Raw genomic sequence first — 24633 nt, 5'->3', positions numbered from 1 at the left:
ATCAAGGCCCGGAAGCCACTCAGGGATAAGGGTTATTGCAAGTACATAAAGTTAGTGAGGAGATTTGCTGAAGTGTTTACTTAAGGGGGCGGTTCATTAGAATTTGTTAACATTGGACTTGGATGTCTTCAAGTCCAATGTTAACAAATTCCTAATGAACCGCCCCCTTAAGTAAACACTTCAGCAAATCTCCTCACTAACTTTATGTACTTGCAATAACCCTTATCCCTGAGTGGCTTCCGGGCCTTGATAAGTGGTGAACACTGTGTAAAAAAAAAAAAAAAAAAAAAAAAAAAAAATATATATATATATATATATATATATATATATATACACTGATTTAAAAACATTAAGAGAAAAATGACTTTCATGCCATCTGCTAGAATCGAAACCAAAACATTTAGCGTTCCAGCCATGTTCCCTACATTTTGAGCTACTGACAGATAGATAAGAAAATTTTTAAATTAAACCACTTCAAGCTATGAATGAATTTGCACATGCACAAAAATAATCGAAATAGTTTGGCAAGTTTGAAATGAACATTTTATATTTCAACTTGCTGACTTATTTCTGTACGTGTTATTCATCCATCCAAACAAAGCTTTTACTCATTATAAACAATCCTTGGTATATGATTACTATTTCCTGTTAATTTCAATCTTATGTGACCAGTAGTTTAAGAGTTTATCGGCGAAATATTTACATCCAGGCACACATAGATCTTGTGTTTTATTTATATAGACTACGAGAGCATACATGGATAAGAAAATAGACTTTTAAAATTTATTTATTTTTTGCTAAAGAATCACCACTTTTAGGCCAAAAGCCACTAGAGGCCAAGCTTTAAGAGATGAAGAACCTCACGAGAGAACGGAGAATGATTGATGGAATGAATTCGAATATTTGTGTGAATGGTTCATGATAGGAGTTTTTATGGAAATCGCTCTAGACAAAACATGAATCCACTTGATGTAAGGAGCGAAAAATAAAAATAAGAGGCTAATGTAGTTTGCTTAAAGCATTGTTTAATGTGTATATAAAAGAAATTTATGTTTATAGGAGGCAATATAATGCAGAAGTGTAATGGATAGACACAAACTGAATCAAATTAATACATAACGATGCAAAATCCTAAAACACTCCATTTTATATCCATTGGCACATGCTGGATTTTCATGGAGGTGTTGGCCAATGGCAGATTCCAAGGTGGAAGAAAGGGGGTAAGAGCAACAAGGCTTGCCCAATCTCAGTTTTGCTGGAATATGTTGGTTGATTCGAGTCTGTAAATTTAAGGAGGTTCGACCAATATAGTCAGCAGCGCACTAACAATTAAATTCATAAACTAAATGGAAACAGACAGACAGACATATTATATATATATATATATATATATATGATTTATAAAACTCATTATGTCTGTCTGTCTCCATTTTTTAAGCTGTATTTTCTCCAAGACGAAAGCTCTCAAAGCGACACTAGGCAGCTCAAGTGATTGCATTTTTTGTGGGACGTTTTTTATGGGCCTTTAGCCGACTAAAATAGTTGTTAAAGGGTCAAAAAAGGTCAAAATTTAAAGAAATCAGAACTTGCCAAGCGTGAGTCAGCTAAAATTACTCTTATATGCATGCATAAATCATTATACATTTTGTATATTTTTAATTATTTCATATCTGACTGAGGATGGACCAGTGATAACGACACAGGCTTGAAAGCTAGTTTTGCTTTTGTTTCGATTTCGATTCTAGCTGATGGCAACCAAGGTTTTTTTTTTTTTTACTTTTTAAATCACGACTTTATGTTAAGTACAATATCATATGAAATAAAGGATAGAGAATTGATATATATGAAATCTGGATGAATCAAAATATATTTAGATGCGTTTTAAAACCGAACAACGCCGAGCGCAGATTGAATTTCAGAATGGAATCTGCATCGATTTGTTTATATGTATTTTTTAAATCACTACTATAAATTGGGTACAATCTCAATTTGAAAGAATTTACGTGACTGAAATAGGAATTAATTCCTGAAAAATATCATTCAATCACAAAAACGTATTGATTTCCTCGTGAGAGAAACAAAAATAAAACTTTGACGCTGTTTGTTTTCAACTCAAAAGAATTTATATGACTCAAATAGGAATTAATTCTATTATAATATATACGAAATCTGGATGACCCGGTAATGCCAGGCGCCACCTGCTAGTAAAATATTATTAATTAATTATTAAAAAAAACAAATACTACTTCAATGTCAAAAACTATTCAATGAAAAATGATTTTGACTCAGAAAGCAGCAATTTTACCCCTTTGTCAGAAACATCATCATGAAATGTGAGGACTAAAGGACAAAATAAGGGAAGCGAGTATTATAAAACTGTCGAAAGCAAAACTAAGGCCCGCTTTTTACTCTCCTAGAAACTTTGAAGCCAAAAATGTTTCAACCTGCAAGGAAGCAGTCCTGTGATAATGTGTTCCACAGATGGAAAACAGTTATGAAGACATATGATTTGTGGAAATTATGACAGATGCTAAGCACTCAGAGGAAAAAAAGAAAACTTTTTTTTTTCGTTACGATAGTTAAAAAATTTTTTTTTCAAAAAACGTCTCAGCCTCTTTACTCTTTGAACAAATTTCTTCTCTCTCCAACTGCCCTGCTTCTCTCTTTTTCTAGCGACTGGTTCAATATAAAAGAAAGAAACCAAGAAAAAGAACGCTGATTTACAGTTTACCTTAGTTTCAATGTTGTCTTTCGAACAGCCCTCAGTAAGAATGGAAAAAAAAATAATTTATCCCCCAATATTAATGTGTCCCACCCCCCCAAAAAAACGAATAATAGAATTTTTTCTGCTTATTTAGAAGTAAATCTGTTTTAGAAATAAAAAACTAAGTTGCAGAAAAATATTTCTGCTATACGTACTCGTCACAGAATGATGTCATATTCCAAAAATCACATTAAGTAATCAAGTAGTTTTATGTTTATAAAGAAAATTATTTTTTACAATTTTTTTCAATTTAATATGAAATCGTTAGCATTACAAGGCTGATGTCACAAGTTTGAATTATTATGGACTTATCTGCCTTTTTTTTCAAGATGGCGACATGAGACTACTGTCCCATTTTGTTTATTCATAAAATTTGATTTTCTTAAGTAAAAGTAAAACTACTTGATCAAATTATGTGATTTTGGGAATATGAAATCCTCGTTCTGTGACAAGTACATACATCATAAAGATTTTTAAAAGATTTTTCTGTACTTTTGTTTTGAAAATAGGTTTAATTTTAAATAAGTAATTTTTACCAGGTTGGAATCACACTTGACCTTTAGCCTGTAACAAACGCTAACTTCCTTTTATATAATAGTGAAATTTGGAAAATTGAATTAAATGCAAGTTTGAATAATATATCTTTTGGTACTTGCGCACTAATGTTACCATGCTGAAATAATAACCTCATTATTTAAAAAGCCATTCTTAACATAGAGAGAGGAAGGTGTTTTGTAACTAGTCTGTAGTACTGTACTTCTACCTAACAATTTAATAAAATAAGATACCGTAAAACTGGAAGTTTATTTGAAAATACGATTTTAAAAAATAGCACGGTAACATAAGTGCATAAGCACCTATCCTTTCTATAATAATCAAGGATCAAACTGTAGTAACTGTTCTGTCTCCAGTTAGTGAAAAAATCCTTCTCTCCTGAGGAAATTTAAACTTTTGTCCCAATCCAGAGAGCTCCTTTTTAGGGAGTTAGATTTTTCTCACATTAATATCCAACCTTGTGCCCTCGTGAGGCGAGTGGCAAGTAAATAGGGGAAATCGTTATAAGAAATTTAGTGTTCAGTTGAAGACCTGTGAAATACTGGTCGATCTCTACTGCACGTCATGATCAACTGCGGAGAACCGGAAGTCTCGTGGAAAACCCACCATGTGTTTCCCTCTGAAAAATTCTACTATACTTGCAGCCTTATGAAAAAAGAAAAAATAACAAAAAAGAAAGAATGCAAAAGGATTTTTAAAAAATGTTGGTAAAAAAATAACAAACGAATACCGGACGAGGGAGAAAAGTTTCTTTTTTATGTTTACATCGTACGGCTTGGTACCAAACTTTGGCTGTCGAGGTAGTCGGTTCATCCTTTTTTATGTTATTCACCGGATTTGGTAAAAAAAAAAAAAAATGAATGAAATAAAAAATGGCACGACCCGTTTAATCATAATTATTTGACTTGACAAAATCTGTTTTGAAACCTCCGGAATACAGTCAACAATCAACAGTTTCTTCTGTCTTCCAATCTTAATTGGAACTGTTTTAATATCGTTTTTAAAATACAAACAGTTATTTTTCGATTCTGCGCAAAAAAAAAAAAAAAAAAAAAAAAACGCAATCAAAATGGTCTGAAATATCTACCATTCATAAACGATTCTTTAAATGGCGAATTATTATTATTTTTTTGCATACATAAGAAAAAATAACGTTTTGGATGTTAAATAGATTTGTATATATAAACAAAGCGTAATATATCTATTTTTGCATAGAAACCCAAGACTGTCTAGAATTTTAATGGTGTCATGTCTGATAGGTTTTTGAAAAGGACAAAAATGTCATGTTTGTGAAGATTTCTGAATGTCGCGCCTTTTGTTTTACCAACATTTCTTGTTTGATGGAATATTTGTAGAGTGGGATTTTTGTAAGAGGAAAAACTAAAAAGAAAATATGGACTTGGCGAGTGCGGGTCCCCTCGTCTTGCACACCCTAACCAGTGCTTGCAGCCAGAATGCCGACATTCTTAAACCGGCTGTACACCAGTTGAAACAATGGGAAACCAGCCCAGGATTTTATACAATTTTATCAGTAAGTATCAACAATTAAATTATATCTCCCATCTTTTATTTACTTATTTTTATTTGTTTGTTAGAAAATGCAATTTAATTTAAAACATGTACGTTTTAATAATGATAAGGAAGCCATGTTGAAAATTTAAACTTTCCCAACTCTAATCCCTCACCCAGTTCGGTACTTATGCAGAATACGGGTCGTGTTGAAATAATAAAGTTATTATCATTCTTAACGCGGGGAAGAAGGGGGACGGCTTACCGGCTCTGCAAAAGATTATCTAGAAAGTCCTTAACATGGAGCGGGCTTTATAAACTATGCTTTAACTTTCACCTAACAATTTAATAAACAAAGCTATCGTAAAAATTTAGGTGCTTATGCACTTATGTTACTGTGCTTTTTTTTTTTTTTTTTTTTTTTTTTTTTTTTTTTTAAATAGTATTTTCAAATTAAATGCAAGTTTCACGATATCTTATGAAATTGTTAGGTGGAAGTACGGAATAGTTACCCCCCCCCGTGTTAAGAATGGCTTTCACCAAAATTTAATTTAGCTTGAAAATCTTATCACGAAAAAAAAAAAATTCTTTTTACGATCTGCCCCAGCGTAGTATAAACACCCCAACCACACCATATTAAGACCAGCTTTCGGAATAAACACCCAACCTCCCCATGTTAAGAACGGCTTTCGAGGTTGTCGGGTGTTTATTTCGAAAGCCGTTGTTAACATGGAGAGGTTGGTGTGTTTATAATATTCTGGAGCACATCGTAAACATTTACCCAATAAAGATTAGCACGATCCGTGTTTTATACACGTACATAACGTTCTACCCTAATCTAGCTACCGGAAAAAAATAATTTTGACATTCTCCCTGGCCACGAAAAGCGAGACGTAATTATTTTTGGTCGGCCATGTTTTTGATCCAGCATAAATGAAGAAGAGACAACTCAATTCGAAGTATCACTATCAAATTCAGCTTTATAATGTTAGTATTAGAATCACTAAAAAGAAGTATTTTCTTAAAAGAAAACTACTTGATCAATTTAGGTGATTTTTTTCGAATATGACATCTTCGTTTCTTGACAAATACTACTTGTCAAGTACGTACATCATAAAGATTTTTCGTGTTGGTTTTACAATCCAGAGATACGAAAAAGTGGTTAAAAAATTTAAAAATGTAATTAAATGTTATGTAAATAAATGTTAGCAAAGGCAAGATTAAGTTACTCTTCTACCTATCTGAAAAAGGTTAGTCTTTTTTTTTTTACTCACTTTAAAACGTTTAATCGGTTCGAAAAACAGGTAGTGTCAAGCGATAGGTACGAACAAGAAAAATGGCGGCGAGCTGACATCTAAGTATGTGATGGTTTGATAATGACTTTAAAATAAAAAAAAAATTATACAAAATACTGTTAGACCACCGTCCCATATCCCCCCCATATGTTTACCGGACCAACAAATTCTTATCCCGGTATTGTTTCGAGTAGTCCTGGACTTTTCCTTGCTATTGGATAACAAGTGCCAGTTAAGAAGAGGTTGGGATTACGCAGTTTTGGTTTCACTATAGACTCCCTAAACAGACCCATTTACAAGGGGTCGAGACTGAAAAAGGGCTTTAACTAGAAGTGGGTATTGCTAGATTTTGATATACCTGTGGATTACGATGACTTTAAAAATGTAATTCGTGTTGAACTGCGCACCAACTGTGATGAAGTCATCATTTTTTTGCTGGGAAAGAAGAATCCCAAATTCCGACGTTGTAGAATTTTTAAATTTCGATTTTGTTTTTCTCCTTAGAGTTAAAATTGCTTATTCTTAGGAAATTCCTGTTAATTTTGGCATTTATTTTCATATAACGTCTAAGAACCGTTTTTCAATCCTACCTCCATTTTCTAGACAAGACTTTTTCTCGTCTCACGTGTTTAGATTCATTTAAAAATTTTTTGGGAGAATTTAATTTCTTTTTCCCAAAGTTACGATTTATTTCTTTTCTGATTTTTTAAATAAGTCTTAGTAATTAAGGTTATATTGATATATTAGTTTTTTATTTTCATCTTTCGGCCGATGTAAGCTTCGGTCATCTTCAGGTGCATATTTTCGAACCTAACTCCTTGCCAAGTTCGAAAGCTGCACCAGAAAAATATTGGAAGTTACATTGGCTGAAACGTAAATATAATCACGAGATGAGAATAGTAATCCGAATAGTCGAAATAATAATAAAAAAAATTGGCAAAAAAATAATTGGTTGATTTTTACAGATTCGTTTGTTGATAAAGTAGACTCTTAAAAATTCTTGAACGAGTTACAACTGCAAAAAAAAAAAAAAAAAAAAAAAACCCAACAAACAATCACACAAAATGAAACCCGGGTTATTGAAACAGAACAGAAAAAAAACCCTGATTTCAACTTCAAGTCTTAATTTTCTTTCTCGTATAATAAGCTCTACTCTCTATTGCGTATTGAGCTTTTTTTATTCGATTGGGATTAAATTATCTATATATAAATATATATTAGATTGAAGTTTACCATTGCGTATATAAAAAATACATCCCTTTGATTTCATTAATATATATATATATATATATATGTCTTATCTATTTCAATCTAATATAATTTATTGCACAATAAAAATAATTAAATTTAAACAAAAATCATTTTTCTTATTTCAAATTATTTAATCAAATAAAAATTCCACATTTTTATTTTACTTGATTGCTGAATTAAAGTTTTTTTGTTTTTTTTTTCAATTGTACAGAATAGGTACAAAACATCCTCCCCTCCCCATGTTAAGAATGGCTTTTTAAATAATAACGTTATTATTTCAGCACGGATCACTCTTTGCATGAGTACCAAAATTACTTTTTTTTTCTTTTTACATTTTCACCCTAAACAAGGCACATTGCCACTTTGGTGTTATTATCAGGGCAACAACTACTGGGGTTCTATGTTGGGATTTGGGCAGCAAGATGTCGGTTCATGTTACGCTTGAACTTCTGCATGTCAGTACAGTTGGGGAAGCAGGGACCTGGAATGGAATTCCAGAATTTAGCTGTTCTGGGGAAGAAACTACTGGAGTAGAAAGATCTTTTACATCTGGGGATCTGTACTGTGTGGGGGTGGGATTTAGCTGGCTGTCGAGGGTGTCTACGTCGTGGGGGCACAACTGTCTGCAGTTCGCCAGAGCATTCACCATTAAAATACTTGTAGAACAGGCAGAGGGATGCAACATTTCGTTGATGAGACAGAGGCTGAAGCTTAGATGCCAGTTCAGGGCCGATCAGATTGGCGACTCTCTTTTGAACCTTGTCTAGGAGCGAGAGACTAGTAGCAGATGCACCAGCCCAAATATGACAGCAATACTCCATACATTGGCGAATAGTGGCCTTATAGAGGTACAGGATACTTTCGGGTGTTAGTAGTTTTCTAGCATGGTCGAGAGAGCCTACCTTCTTCGCAGCGGCCGTGACAACACTTTTAATGTAATTGTTCCAACTCATGTTTCCTGTGAACGTTAGGCCAAGCAGTTTGAAAGATCTACTCTCAGATAAAGAGTTACTGGCCATTGTTATGTGTGGCAGAGAAGGTTTCTTGTAATTATTGAATGAAACCAGTTTAGTCTTGGCAGCATTGAATGTGACCATCCATTTTTGTCCCCATTCCACTACAGATTGGAGGTCATCCTCTAGTGTTTTTGCCATTTCTTTAGATATAGGTTCATTTGTTTTCCTGTCACACCTGTTATAGTGTGGTGTCATCAGCATATATATACTCATCTCGGAGGCAATTTTGTCAGGGAGGTCATTAAGAATATTAGGAACAATAGAGGTCCAAGGATAGACCGCTGAGGCAGGCACTCCCGCATTTATATCATATTGTTTAGATGTACGACCATCGAGGACAACCTGGATTTTTCTCTTATCTAAGAAGGATTTAATTATGTTAAGTATTCTACCAGTGATACTGTATGATCCAATTTTCCTGAGGAGATCCTCATGCCATACCCTGTCAAAAGCTTTAGATATATCTAGAGCTACCGCTCTGCCCTCCCCCCCCCCCGCTTTGTCCAGTGAATGGTATATACATTGAGATTACAGTAAAAAATGGAATTTGGTACTTACGTACTTTTGTTATTTTGAAAGCCATTCTTAACATGGGGAGGGGAGGGTGTTTTGTAACTTTCTTCCACGTAACAATTTAATAAAAAAAGATATTGTGAAACTTGAATTTAACCTGAAAAAACTGTTTAAAAATAGCGCGGTAACACAAGTGCATAAGCACTAAAATGATTATTTTAATTTTATTATTTATACTGTGCGATAATTTATATCAGTCTGAAATATGTCAAACAATAATAAAAAAACAAAAAACATTATTAATGACCGTTTTGGTAGAAAAACGTCTACTGATATTGGCCTCGGCCTGCTTGCCACGAATTCAGAATAGGGGCATGTGAGCGAGAAAAAGCAAAAGATATCTAAAAAGACATCTTCTACAAAAGAACCTGCAATTTTTGCCTGACGTACACGACTTAGAACCCTGTAGTGAATAGAGTCATTATTGAGCCATGTTGAAATAATGACATTATTTAGAAAGCCATTCTTAACATGGAGATGGGAGGGTGTTGTGTACCTATTCTGTACTTTTACCTAACAATTTAATAAAAACGGCTCGTAAAACTTTAATTAAACTTGAAAATACTATTTTAATGATTATTAATGATTAATTTAAATTTGCTGATTAGGATCAATGTTATTTGGTGCACTAGCACAAAATAACATTTCACTGTTTCAATAGGAGAAAAAGCACCGAGATTCCGTGAGAGGTAGGTACATGCTAAAGCTTTTTGTTTATCGCCACAAGTGCTAATCTGTACTTGCACCAATTTTCCTGTTAATAATTACCTATAACTATAATCTCCGCCCCCCCCCCAAAAAAAAAGCAGAAAAAATCATATAACAATAAAATAATTCGCAAAGCGCAAAGTTCAAGCCAAAATAAAAAATATCCATTCAAAAAAGAAAAAAAACGTAAATAATCTGAAAAAGCGCAAAGTTCAAGCCAAAATAAATAATAATAAAAAAAACTAGACCACACACGCAAAAATTCTTTCCTTGTAAAAATAATAATTGCTCCCTCAATCGAACTGCGTACAACATCGGAGCCGTTCGCTAGCATTGTCAGAAATTGTCAGTAAAAATTTGCGGTAAACACAAGAATATTTAGACTTACTGTCTTTCGAAGCTTATAACTTCTTGAAAAATGTAATCTAAAGTATTTTATTTATTGATCTTTTCTCTTCAATTTGTAATATATAAAACTTTGGTACATAAATTAAAATTTTAATGGACATTTCAAAATGGGGGGGGGGTGAATTTAAAAAAAAAACATTTGTCCAAAATATTATATTTGGTTTATTGGAAAGAGCATAAAATTTCACATGGACCCTGAAAATATCGTAAAAATTGAACCAATAGAAAAATTTTGATAGATTTCTAATATAAGACCAGGGGATGCCTTCGTCTCTGGGGCAATGTAGCTGCGGTATATTAGCATCGCCCGTTGAAACTTGTCCACATTCATGGACTCGCCCACTGAGGTGTTATCCATCAGCATTCGTTTGACAGTTTTGACTGCAATTTCTGCTCTGCAGTTGGCGTGAGGGTTGGCAACAGAGGTAAGACGATGATGGACTCCCCATGATCGGAGGAAATCCTGAGTCTTCCTAGCAGTGAACTGGGGTTCCCTGTTGGATGTCAGCTCCTCAGGCACTCCAAAAGTCACAAAGACTTCTCTGAAACGCTTAATGAGGCCATCTGCGCCGTTCTCTGCTTGAAATACCATCGGCCAGTTGGATTTGGAGTACCGGTCGACCACCACAACATAATCATGGTCGTTGTGTGTGAAGTAGTCGCTGGTGATCTTGTGGAACGGGTACTCTGGAGGCACAGCATTAAAAGGTAGCTGTATAGCATTAGACTTTGTAATCCGATGGCAGTGGGTGTAATTGTCCCTGACACGTTGGATGTCGATGCTGATATTGGGCCAGTAAATGAAGCTGACTCCCTGGTGGGCCGCATGCAGGGCCTCTAATATCTATTGGCGTAATGTTGCTGGCACAATGATGCAGTTGCCGGCAAGGATCATGCCATCAACGGTGCAAAGACTGCTGGAGATGTGGTGGTACGGCCGGAGTGCGGTCCTTAGCTCTCGGCAGTCCAAAGGAAATCCGTCATGAATCAGTTGGTGTAATTCCTGTAGGTCTGCGTCCGAAGATGTAGCTTCCCGCACCATGTCCCAGGAAACCACATTAGTGACGGCATAGACATGTGTTAGACATGGATGCGTGTATCCCACCATCCTCTCCAATATCTGCGGTGTCTTCTGGGCTAGAAGCATCATCTGCACCGCTGGTGGGTACCAAGAGGCGGCGTCAGGTCCCAGGTTCTTCTTTCCAGAGATGTTGATGACTTCAAAGTTGTAGGAGAGGGTCTTTTCCTTTAGATTCAACAGACTGCGATTGTCTATCTCCGTCAAGGAGCGGTCATTGAGTATCCCGACCAGCGGCTTGTGGTCGGTAGCCACAGTCAAGTCACGGCATCCGAGTATGTAATACTGTGTTTGATGCAAGGTGTAGGCGACAGCGGGGGCTTCTCCTTCAATTGGTGCATACCTGGATTCTGCCACATGGGTGAAGCGGCTACCCACCAGGCAGAGTTTCCAGCCCTCCTTGCAGAACACAGGCGTCCTGGTGGCGCAATCGCAGTACTTTTGCATCATGAAGTACTCAATGCCAGTGACCGACCAATCGGTTAACAGACAGGTTGGGCGGGATGGCTGGAACAACCTCACTCCTTCCTTTATCTCCTCTATGATCTTGAGCTTAGACTCAGTGAATATCTCGTTCAATTCCTCTGTCCACTGAAATTTGGTGGATGGCTTCAGGAGATGCTGGAACGGCTGCATGCGCTTGGTCATGGAGAATGCATATGCTCCTTGATTGACCAATCCAAACCAAGCCCGTGCGCCAGTGATGTCCTTCGGAGTAGGGAAATTCTGAATAGAGTTCAAGAATTTGTCAGACGGGGTAACATTAGTGGGCGTGATCTGGAGGGCCGCAAAGACAACAGTCTCTTCGGCGAACTGGAACTTCTTGGGGTTGAGGGTAATCCCATTTCTGGCACAGAGGTCCAACCACTCGCACGCCTGAAAGAATGATGCCTCAACTGAGTCAGCCCACATGCACGTGTCATCCACGCACTTAACCTTGTTTTTGAAGTTGGCGATAATAGCATCAAATTGCTGGTTGTAGGCGTCGCCACTAGCGAGGAAGCCCTGTGGTGCCACCTTGTAACGATAATGACCCCATGGGGTTATGAAGGTTGTAATGTGGCGATCTTCCTCTCGGATGGGAACAGAATGGTAACCATTCCAAGTGTCCGTGACGGTCTTCCGTGTGTGCTGGGGGACACGATCTGGCAGATGGATGGTGAGTCTACCTCACAGACTGTCGATTCTGTGACTGCAGATCCACTGTTCTTCTAGGGGAGCCATTAGCTTTTGCGGTCACCACCATGCGGGAACACCAGGTGGTCGGCGTGTTGGGGCTGACCTTCTCTAAGATGCCGATAGTGACGTCTCTCTCAAGGTCGTTATAGGCCTTATCCTGCCAGTGTAGGGGGACCAATACAGGCTTGTGAATGGCGACTGGCTTTGCGTTGAGGTCGATGTGGAACTCCAGCAGTTCACACTTCATCATGGGAAGTGGCTGGTGCTCGCATGTATTAAACGTTGTTAATGAATTTCTATTCATTAATGTTTAATACATGCAAGCACCAGCCAGTCAAGCAGCCACTGCTTCAGAATGGGCACATTTTCATCAGTGGGCGCAATACTTGTTATAAGCTTTGTTGGTATAGGTGGTGGTAAATCTGTGTGTTTTAGGCATGAACACTGCTTATTTTCATCTTCCACTGTGATCTTTTATCTTCAATTTATGATATATAAATTTGAGGTGAGAAAATTAATTATTTTCATTTTATTAGACATTTCAAAATGGGGGGGTGCGAATTTAAAAAAAATGCTTGTCTAGAATATTATATTCTATTTATTGGAAAGAGCATAAAATTTCACATTGAACCTGAAAATATCTTAATAATTGAACCAATAGAAAAATTTTGATAGATTTTTAAAGTAAAACAATTGAAAAAAATTAACTTGTAAAATTCAATTGATTTCATTACGTAAAAAAAAAAAAATGGCTGCATGAATGTGCGCAATCACTTTGTAAACACTGTTTTTTAAAAGAATCAAAAATAATATTTCTATTATTTTTCAAACAACTTTAATAGTTTATTTTGGAAGTATATTCCATAAAGAAAATAAATAACCCACTTTAAAAAGAGAAATTACAAGTTTTTTTTTTATATTTTAATCGCAGTTTTGTGTTAGGGGTGTCCAAAAATTCCCCCAAAATTCTGATACACCTAGTGCTAGATAGATAGGATTTTCAAGTTAAATTCAATTTTTACGGCATCTTTAATTTATTAAATTGCTAGGTGAAAGTACAGAATAGTAAAAAAAAAAAAAAGAAAAAAAAAGGCTCCCGTTCTTCCCATGTTAAGAATGGCTTTCTAAATGTTATTTCAGCATAAGTATCGTAATTTATTATCGCACTTCAGCAAGCCAATATGTAGCCAGCCATAGGGCTAATCTGTATAAGCACCCATAATTTCAAAACACAGTTTTAATTATTCATTTTTCCTTTAAGAACAAATTTAGATTTGTTTCTTGAATTCATGGAAGAAAATTCTGGCCATTTCAAAAAAAAAAAAAAAAATTTCGATTTTTAACTTGTATCTTTGCCATATTTTTTTCATTTTAAATTAAAGTGGATCTTCTATTAATGCAGTGTTATTTTCAGACTTGAGAACTTTTTTATTGCAAAATGTTTACTTTCCCATTGTCTCAGATGTTTGCAGTTTCGCTTTGGATGCAGACAAAAATGGCTGAAATTTATGATGCAGAACATTAACAATTAACAGTATCTTTTGTCTTGAAATTTGTTAATATTCCTATTTACTTGCCTCCCCACGAGGGCAAAGTTAGACACAAGGTCGGTTTTTTATGTGAAGAAATTCCAACTCAAATAGTGACTGTCTGGATTGAAGCGTAAATAAAAATTGCCTCCGTCTAGAAGTACTTCTGTCTTCACTGACCGAGAATCTATGCCTTAGAGTTACTGTAGCATCAGAACAGATATTACATTTTGTTCGGTGGTTCAGAATTCCTCCTATATTAAAAAAAAAAAAAAACAAATACCAAAAACTCTTCATGATGTACGTACCCATGACGAAATGGAAATATCAATACTCCAAAAATTAGGTAAATTGATCAAGTAGTTTTATTTTTATAAAGAAAATCAGTTTTAAACGATTTTAATTGATTAGTGGGAAATCGTAGACATTACAAAGCTGATCTCGCAAGTTTGAATTATTGTAGTTTGGTTTCTTCAAGATGGTGAGGCAACACCTCAATCTTTTGTCGCTTGCTCTCATTGGCCAAGTTTGACAGCCGTATAATGGAATGGTGTGGACGAGAGCTTGATGTAGGTTTTAGTATAAAGTTATGTTTCAGATCTGAACCAAATCTGAGATCCAAAACCTCAGAAAGTGAAATGAGCATTGTTAATGTGATTGTTGATATCCTCTTCGTCCTGATCTGTTGTAATGATGATAGGATCAAGGTATTTGTAATGATCAACCGCTTCAAAACCTTCCTCATTGAGAGCAATTAGTTGTTTTTCAATTGGGAGGAAATCTGCAGTCAGGAGCTTCGTCTTTTGAGTGTTCATGTATGTGGTGTATCTTATTGATTGCAAAGGACATAATCTAGCCAGCATAGACATTTTATTAGTAGGACCTGTCAGAGGAAGCTAATTTTGCAGCAGAAACCTAGAATGGTGTCATTGGACATGGAGGATGTGACACAGGCAGACTGGAAGGTTCCAATTGCCTAATGGATTCCACTCTCATTGGCCAGGACTCCCTACCATAAAGAAGGATCATTAACACCAGCACTTAATAGATCTTTAGTTTTGTGCTGTACCTTATCTCAGATCTTGACCAGGACCGTAAATTAAGTTTGCAGAAGACATGAAGTGCAAAGTTAATTTACGCTTTGACTTTACCTCCACTTCAACTTGTGGCTGTAATGATGGCGCCAAGATAATTGAAACTCAACTTCATCCTTTGAAATTTTTAGTAAATTTTTGTTTGAAAGTTTTGGAAGCATTTTATATTTGATCATTTTATAGAGATTAATACATTACCCTATTTTTACAGTATCGTTTGCTTATTAAATGGTCAAAATATATAATTAAATTTTTAAAGTACCATTTAAAAAAAACAAAACAAAAAAAAAAAGTCAAATAAATGAAAATAAAGACTCCTGAACAATACTGGGTAGATAAAACTATTCTATATCATGTTCTGCTTGTTCCTTATTTAGTTTGTATGTTATGCTTTGAAAAAGGCCAAATTCACAAAATTTTGCCTTAAGAGGTCAATTTAGCAATCTTGGACAAGAATATGAGAGTGACCTCCCTTTGTAACCTTGTTTTCGATTATCATTATAATATATAAACATTGTTGTAATGATGTGAGAAAGGAACGTTTAATTTTGATGTGCAACAGTTCTTCATCAAAGAAGTCAGCAAAATGTTACATAAAAAAAGGAAACATTTGAAAATAACAGGGGCAAAAAAAAAAAAAACAAAAAAAACACATTGTTTGCTAAGAGGTGCTGGAATGACGAAGTAAATTAAAGATTTACTCTTACAATGTGATTTTATTTGTATTGAACTATATAGCACAATATTGCTTTCTGAATATTTATTAATAATTAATTTATCTCATTTGGGTCAGTTCTATATTTAAAATACAGTGGACACTATTTTCATAGAAATTTTAATAGACTCCTATTTGTTGCAGGTCCTGGATATGATCTTAAGTGGTGAGGCTCCAGCTTGTGGGCTTTGGGGAGTGTGGAGCCACCCTTTAATTGCCATTGCTCCCAGGTCCACTCTGACCCGGAGTGGTAGTACCTGTTAGGGTCCCAACTATGGGTTGAATAGAAACCGACTTGAAAACAAATATATTCTATAAAAAATTTTTCTTCAAAATCTTTGGATTCGGTATTAAATAACCTGAAAAGGGTTGATATGCCATAAAACAAAAACAACCAACCAACCAACCAACCTATTTGTTGTATGTTATTGATTTTTCTGTCCAGTGACCATCCTAACTGCAAAAACCTAGCATCATCATCTCCCCTAATAATTTCCCCCCACTCTATATCTGTGCCTAAATCAAAACACGGATTCCATGAACAAAGCTTCTTTCTTAGAACTGCACGCCTGTGGAACTCTGTTCCGTCTGCCTGCTTCCCTCCGGACTACAATTTGGATGTCTTCAAGTCCAATGTTAACAAATTTCTAATGAACCGCCCCCTTAAGTAAACACTTCAGCAAATCTCCTCACTAACTTAATGTACTTGCAATAACCCTTATCCCTGAGTGGCTTCCGGGCCTTGATAAGTGGTGATCACTGTGTAAAAAAAAAAAAAATAAATAAATAAAATAATGGGGATATACATGCGACTGAGGGCCGCTTGTGAATGAAATATTCCCGGGGCACTTTTTCGAAGGAAGACAGTTTAACTCATCTTGGGTGAACACTGCTGGCATTTTTTACTAATGTTATTATTTGTTCACCTAGATGCAGAGATGACCGGAGGGTGACTGATCCTGGATTTTTGCCAGTACACTTTGATATTATCACATTGTCATGCCTTGATGAAGGAACAAACTTTAGAGCAGACCTGCTACATATACGTGATAGGATATCATTTGTTGAACAGCTAGATAGAGATGTCAACGTGAAGAAACTTACATGGATTGGGTAAAATAATCTCTCAACCTTTAAAGTTGAGTGGTTTTTCTCACTCTGGCATTGATATTAAAAGCCTACTTTTTCTAATTTTTTTTTTTTATGTAGGAGTCACCACTTATCAAGGCCCGGAGGCCACTCGAGGGTAAGGGTTAATGAGTGTACAGCAGTCGGTGGGATAATATTGTAGTTAGTAGTGGAAATTTGGTAAATTGGATTACTTAAGAGAATGGTTCATCAATAATTTGTTTATATTAGACTTGAAAGCTACCAAATTGTAGTCAGTTGGAAAGCAGGCAAGAGGAAGAGAGTTCCACAGGTGTTCTAAGAAAGAAGCTTCTTTCATGGAATCTACATTTTAGGTTTAGGCACAGATAAAGAGTGAGGGAAATTATTGATAGTGGTTTCAGCTAGACGAATGTTTTCCGTGAAGGTTTGGCGAGGTAGGACCATAGATTGGAGCTGAGATGAACATTGCCATTTAAAAATTAATAGCATGAACTTAATATATTCAATCAGATATGTGAGCGGATAAATAAAGGAGCTAATATATATATATATATATATATATATGGCGATTAAGCGACACTGAATATTCCGCGTTTCATCCACTCTAGGACTCTTCAGGCTTATGCGCGAATTTTGTGGTTGTCTGTCGTTTTTATATACTATTGAGATTTTAGTTAACTAATCAGCTTTCTAGTATCCACCGTGCCCTTCCTATCAGCCAATGAACATACACTTACCGGACAAAGGCCTATTTGACCTCTGGTTGACCTGTTCCTTTGTGTGTATTCTATTTAGCCTGGATATATAGTTTCTTGACCTGTTTTAAATCTAGATTAGGGTTTTTTTTTTTAATGTTAGTTTTTATATATATGTGTGTGTGTGTGTGATAGTCTATGTATATTCATGTTTATTTAATTTATTTATTTGTTTATTTTCTATTGTTTTTTTGTTAGTTTTAAAATTATTTTGTGTTGCTATTGTAGAGTAAATTTTATCTTGTGAACATAGTTGTTCGCTATTTCTCTTCTACAGTTTAATAGATGTTGGGGTTCTTTAAAGTACAGGATAGCAAATTTTTCATGAAGGCATAATCTACATGTGGTAGCTTGTCTTATTATTTTCCATTCAACTACCGGCGAATGTCCGCTTTCCTTGAGTTCCCAGTATTTATTTGCTAGCGTTGTTTTCATATGGTGTTTTTTATTGTTGAATGTACTTTTGTGGTTATAATATTGAGTTTTGAAATCTAAGGAAGTCATACCTACGTAATATTTCTTGTTTTTCGGGGTTTCTTTCACAAATATTGTGGCCTGGTAAACTATACTTTTGGTTAGACATTTATTTTGAAGTGGGTAAAGTGTGCGGTGTCTACAGTTGCATTTATCTTGTTCGTTATTAGTATTTTTATTTATAGTATGGTTGTTCTTGTCCGGGGTTGGTTTATTATTATTATTTCTGCTAGTGTTAGTTTTATTTTTGTCATGGTGTCTACTTTTTTTTTTATTGTTTTTGTTGTTGTTTACATTGTTTTTATTTAATATTTTGTTATTATGTGCTTTAATTATCATCTCTAAATTTTCGCAACAACTGTAGGATAACTTTAAGGTATTTTTATTGAAAATTTTGTGTAAGGGGTTGGTTGCGGGAAAGTGTTTTTCAATAAGATCTAGAAATTTCTTGCCAAGTTTTGTTTTTAACATTTGATTGTATAGGGCCGTATACCAAATTATAGTTCTTTTTCTTCTATTTTTAATTTTATTATAGTTATTGGTGTTTTGTTGCTTATATTTGATATTGATATTTTTGCATCCACTATTTTTAAAACTAACAAAAAAAAAACAATAGAAAACAAACAAATAAATTAAATAAACATGAATATACATAAGCAATCACACACATGTATGTATGTATGTATATATATATATATATATATATATATATATAACATAAAAAAAACCCTGACCTAGATTTTAAAACAGGTCAAGAAACTAGATATCCAGGCTAAATAGAGCGCACAGAAAGGAACAGGTCAACCAGAGGTCAAATAGGCCTTTGTCCGGTAAGTGCATGTTCATTGGCTGATAGGAAGGGCGCGGTGGATACTAGAAAGGTGATTGGCTAACTAAAATCTCAATAGAAGGTGCGTATAAGCCTGAAGAGTCCTAGAGTGGATGAAATGCGAAATATTCAGTGTAGCTTAATTGCCATATATATTTTATAACTTACTAATTAGCTCTACGCACGTATTGAGCACTTTTGAAGTAAATACTTAAAGTTTACGCATAAATTTATACTTTCGTATATTGATTTTACATGAGTAAATAAAGTAGTTATATGTATGTTATTTCAAGGTCCAAAACTAGCCAACAATAAGTTTTTGATAAAGAGATTCTGATCCAGAAAACAATTTTTTTCCCTAAAATCTTGCTCCTGGAACGTGAGGACTAAAGGACAAAATAAAAGAAGTGAGAGTTACAAGGTTGCTGAAAGTAAACCCATTTCTTTTTTTTTTTTCTTTTTTTTTTTTTTTTACTGTTTCAGATGTTCTATAACCCAATAGAACCAGCATAATCATTTTAGATTGAATTTTCATTCAGTCACTGTTTTTGACCAGTTCATTCCTTCGTCCTAAAGTGTTGGCTGTAAAAACAATTATGTATTAATGAGTCTAGAGAGAAGAAACAAACAACACTTGTGTTTAAAGAAATGAAGATCTTTTTGATGAATGTTAGAATGGATGCAGTATGTAAACCTATAAGCGTTACACTGCGTGGGTTGCAATATCAAAGCATGGGATCATCAGTTCTATCTATGACATGCACAAAAATGGTGATTGCACTGAAGTTAAGCAACGTTGATCCTGGTCAGTACCAAGTAGGTGACCATTTAGGAATGTCAGGCATTGTATGTAGAACATTGACACCGCCCCGCAAGAACTGCAAAAACCTAACATCATCGTCTCTCAGAAGAGACGATGACGTTAGGTTTTTTTTGTTCTTGCGGGGGATGTACAAACGACTGGGGACTGCTTGTGAATGAAATATTCCCTTGAAACTTCCTTTTTCTGAGGAAGATGGTTTCACTCACTTAGGGTGAACGCTGCTGGCATTTTTTACTAATATTATTATTAGTAGTTCACTTAGATATAGATGACCAGAGGGTGACTGATGCTGGAGTTTTGCCAGTACCCTCTGACGTTACCATGTTGCAACTATGCCTTGATGAAGGAGCAAACTATGTGTGCGTGGTATATCACCTGTCAAACAGCGAGATACAATTTAAATATTTCAATACTTTGGGAGCAAAACTAATTTTTATATTTCTAGATGTCCAACACTTTTTTTTTCTTTGTGTAGTTTGTGTGGGAAGCAATTAAGGTATCACTGAAATCTTCAAAATTCACCCAGTATATTGTCGTCTTAGTTTCTTATTTCTTTTTAAATTTTTTCAAGGTAGTCACCACTTATGAAGATCCAAAGGCTACTCGATGATGTGGGTTAATGAGTATCAGGAAGTCAGTGGGACAACATCATAATTGTGGAAATTGGATAGAATTTGCTTATTTAAAAGGATTGCTCAACAAGAATTTGTTTGCATTGGATTTGAAAATGACCATATTGTAGTCAGCTGGAAAGCAACGCTGTGGTATTAAATATAAAAAATATTTAGCCCTGATAGAATTCCATTTCCAATGCCTGTAGAGTTGAAACCCAGATCCTTTGACAAACTTGTCTCTTTATGTAATTCTGTGATTGTGGCCTAAATCTGAGTCGATCAATAGTTGTTTCCTTAAGCCTCTTTATTTTAATCACACAAAATATCTGCTCAAATGTCAGTTTTGGGATTGAGTTATGTTTAAAAAAGAAAACTTGCAATTTTACTTGTTCGTATTTGGACTCCACTGATTCATCTTTTACTAAGTTTCTATTATGGTGTGTGTTGATCGGCCATCTTTTATTTGATACGCTATTTATCGCTTTTTATCACTTTGTTGGGTCTAATATATTGAAGAAAGAGAAGAATATAAAAAGATTGGACATTTTTAACAAGAGCCAACAAAACAAAGGGTTGACAAAAACAAATGTATAATAAATACATGTTACCAAAAGGAAAATACCTACCTGAGTCTACTCTGTTCAGTTAATTTTATTTTATTTTTATTTATTTATTTTATTATAAAAAATAAAACTTGTCTATCAATTTACATGACTTTTTGAAGGTGATTTTTGTCATTGGTATGTATATCACAGTTTCCTTTACTTTTTAAATATAGGTGAATTATGAACCAGAATCATATGCGCATGTTTTATGAGATGAGGCCAATGACATGAAGTGTTGAAAGTTGCAAAAAAAAAAAAAATAATTAAAAACAATAGAATCCCTGTCAAAACTTAGTTTTTCAATTCTACCTGAAACATGCTTTAAAACTATCTTCAAACAAAATGTGACTTGACAAAGAAAAATGCTCAATAATGCTTTTAATCACAGGAAAAAAATCCTCATAAATTTGGTAAAACAAATATTTTTTTATCTGTTAAAAAAAAAATCTCATGAGAAATATACATTTTACTGGTGTAACAACTCTCGTCTTGGCACGAATAAAACGGCAAATGAAATATTTTGGGATTGAAATAACTGATTATTCAAATTACTGTTCTCATCCTGAGTGTTATTTGCACAACTTTTTGGCTGATGTAAATTCTAATCTCCAAGTGTACGAGGTGCCTTCAATAAGTTTCCAGACTTTTTTTGTATGGGCACTATTATTGATAGTACACACATGAAACCCTAATCCCCTTTGAAGTAATCTCCTCTGGCTGTAATGCACTTGTACTGTTCCAACAACTTCTGGAAGGCTCCATGGAAATCCTCTTGTGTGAGCGTGGCAATGACTCTCCTCGCAGCTTCTTTCATCTCAATTGTCTCATAACGACAGCCTCTAAAGTGTTGCCTGATCGTAAAATACGATTAAATAAATTTAAAAAAAAAAAATGGACGTATGTAAGAAAGTTGAAAATTTAAAGATACAGGAGAGAAAAAAAAATGCAGTGTGCTGAGCGCAAACTTGCATAACTTAAGTTTGTAAGCAAACACGTTATTGATCAGACCATGATGACACAGATGTTATGACATTGCAAATTTAGCTTTTTAAAATGAAACCATGGATCGACTGCTCACGCATGTGCAATTGATAAACATCGTTGAAACCAAGGTTTTACCTGACTCCTTAAAACAAAACTACATTTCTACATGAAATAGTTGATGATTTTTGCTCTAATTTTTCGATGTTATGTATCTGAGAGATCGCTCTTTCTAATGGTACCGCATTCGTGCCGTTTGGTTTTGATTGTTTTGTAGAAGAAAAATGTTTGATTTTGACTTTGCAGAACATCATTGAGTTTTGCAAAGAGAAAGAAAAAAAAACATTCATGTTTGATGCATTTTAAGGTTAGGAAGCCAGTATCTTCAGACAGCCTAATCTGGTAGCACCAGATGGCCTAACAGGTATTACCCCTCTGGGCCAAAGTGGACCTGGAAGCAACAATAACTAAGGGCCAACTCCACATTCCTCACAGCCCTGAAATTGGGTCTTTTAAGGTCATACTCTGGTGCTATGTATGCTATGATCATATCAAATTTTTAGACTATGATCAATTAATTACAAAAAGGAGTTGGAAGTACAAAAAATAGTTAAGGGTTTTGTGATTTAAATTCACAGCCCTGGTTGGCTGGAATGTGAAGTCATTTGTTGCAAATTGCATCATATACAGACGGCACCAAATATCCAGATAAAATAACAAAAATATAACACTGGCAGTTAGATAGTAAATTTTCTGCAAACGTTGGCAGAAAAGCAAATCAAAATATCTCCGTTTGCATTCTCCAATATTTTTAGCTGCAGAAAAATCTGAAGAGAGATAATAGCGTATCAAAGTTGTTTGGTATTTAAAAACTATAAATACATTTTATTGAATTACATTATTAATATTTTTATTTTATATAATTGCACTTAATTTTCAATTGTTGAAAACAATCTATGATGAGCACATGCATTCTGTTAACCATTATTAATACCTGTTTTAAACGCGCATATTATCTGTCGGATTATTCCGTTGTGATTAATACCAACCTCCTCATCTACTCACATCTTTTTAAAGATTTTTTTTTTTCATGTTATAGAACAGCCTATCTGCTTGCTTCCCTTAAAGAGCAGTTTTTAATGTGAGAAAAACGAAACTTCTCAAAACTGAGCGTTTTGGATGAGGACAAAAATGAAATTTGCCTTCTTCTGGAAGGATTTCTTCTTCTCTGACCAAGATTAGAAAAGATTAACTGCAGTATCAGAACATACTACACTTTACTCTTATTCTAAAGGCAGCTTTGCACATATAGCATTGAATACATTGATTTAAATTTAAAGTGTTGTGTAATTATTTAATTAAAAAAAAAATTCAGTTGTGCTTGTGCTTTTTCTTCAATTTTGAATAATTTCACAATTATGAATGAATTCGTGTGTATTTTAAAAAAAAAGTATTTTGTCACAAAAATATATTGTAAAACTTTCAAACGGTCCTTTGGAAAAGAAATATATAAAATAAAATGGTGCACGTTACTATGCTATTTTAAAAAAAAATAGTATTTTCAAGTTTTACAATATCTTTTTGTTTATGAATTTGTTAGGTGAAAATACAGAATAGTTACAATACACCCGCCAGCCCGGTAACATAAGTGCATAAGTACTAATAAAGTGATTTTTAATATTGTATTCAGCTAAATCCATAACAAGTAGCACTTGAATGAATGGTTTATTTTATTGACACTACACTGTAATCACGTGATTAAAATTTTAGACAAAAAATTGGAAGTCAAGAGTCATGAGTTCCGAGTATTGACTTACAAGCAAAGGAGTTTTCCAATAAATTTTAAAGAATAAATAAGAAAATGAGATTTTATTTATTTATTTTTTTGTGTTACCAAAGGGCACAGTTTGTGTGTGTGTGCGCACGCATGTGTGAAAGTATGTATGTATGTATGTTTGTATGTCTTGCTAAAATTTTTCAGCCGCATTGGACTGGGTTGAAACCGGTACCATCTGAAAGAGTGATCCCTCAACTGCATAATATGTGAAAATTAGAAAAAATGGTCAATTATTCGTATAGAAATGAAGTTTTCGATGAAGGGAGGATCGGTAAAATTCATCATTCTAAATAACTTCAAAGACTGTGCATGTGTTAAGCATTATTTTTTTTAATTGATTTAAATAAAATAATTTCCAACATTTCTCAATCTGCGTTGTAGGCCAATGGATTCAGAGGTTGTCTTGTAAGCTTTAGTTTGGACGTTCCTGTACACATAGCGGCAGTTTTTTTTTTTTTTCATTTAAGCAGAGTTGTTTCTAATTTTGGCAGATAAAAACATAAAGCAATTTCCTTATTTCATTTTTTTATCAGCACTGTAAGTAAAATGAAGGTTAATTTTTTATTTAAAAGAATCACAAACTCCAATCCAATGACAATAGACAAAAAACAAACAAACTTGCTATCATTTTACAATTTTTTTTTTTAAGCAGAGTTAAAAAAACTTTTAAACTTTGTATCGTTTATGTGGCGTATTTTTTAACGGTTATTTCGGTTAAAAAAATTCTGTTATTTTTAAAAACTGAATTATTTTCAGTTTCTTCTTGTTGCAACAAACCATAACTAGAAATGTTTCCAGGAAGTTTGCTTAAACTAGTCTATCCGGAGAAAAGCTTATCTTCATATCCTTCTGCCAAAATATCTGAGAAGGTTTTCACATACTTTTTTGGTTAACCTGTTTTAATCCGTTCTTTTATTGCTGAAATTGTTGT

General features: G+C 34.4%; 1 protein-coding gene across 2 annotated transcripts in view; it reads left to right on the top strand.

The window, feature by feature from the left end:
• The first annotated feature begins 3906 nt into the window (after positions 1–3906).
• Positions 3907–24633, top strand: part of LOC145270104 (importin-11-like) — a 108605-nt gene continuing 87878 nt past the window's right edge. The window contains exon 1 of one of the 2 annotated variants that reach the window (XM_080125707.1): positions 3907–4850. In XM_080125707.1, the coding sequence (XP_079981833.1) occupies positions 4713–4850 (138 nt within the window). In that variant the 5' untranslated portion in view covers positions 3907–4712. The remainder of the gene's footprint in view (positions 4851–24633) is intronic. The other variant, XM_080125709.1, reaches the window with a different exon arrangement.

Source organism: Euprymna scolopes, chromosome 4, assembly GCF_053919585.1.
Source record: "Euprymna scolopes isolate OS-2025 chromosome 4, ASM5391958v1, whole genome shotgun sequence".
NCBI classification, from domain to species: Eukaryota; Metazoa; Mollusca; class Cephalopoda; order Sepiida; family Sepiolidae; genus Euprymna; species Euprymna scolopes.
This window is presented reverse-complemented; position numbering and strand designations above follow the sequence as displayed.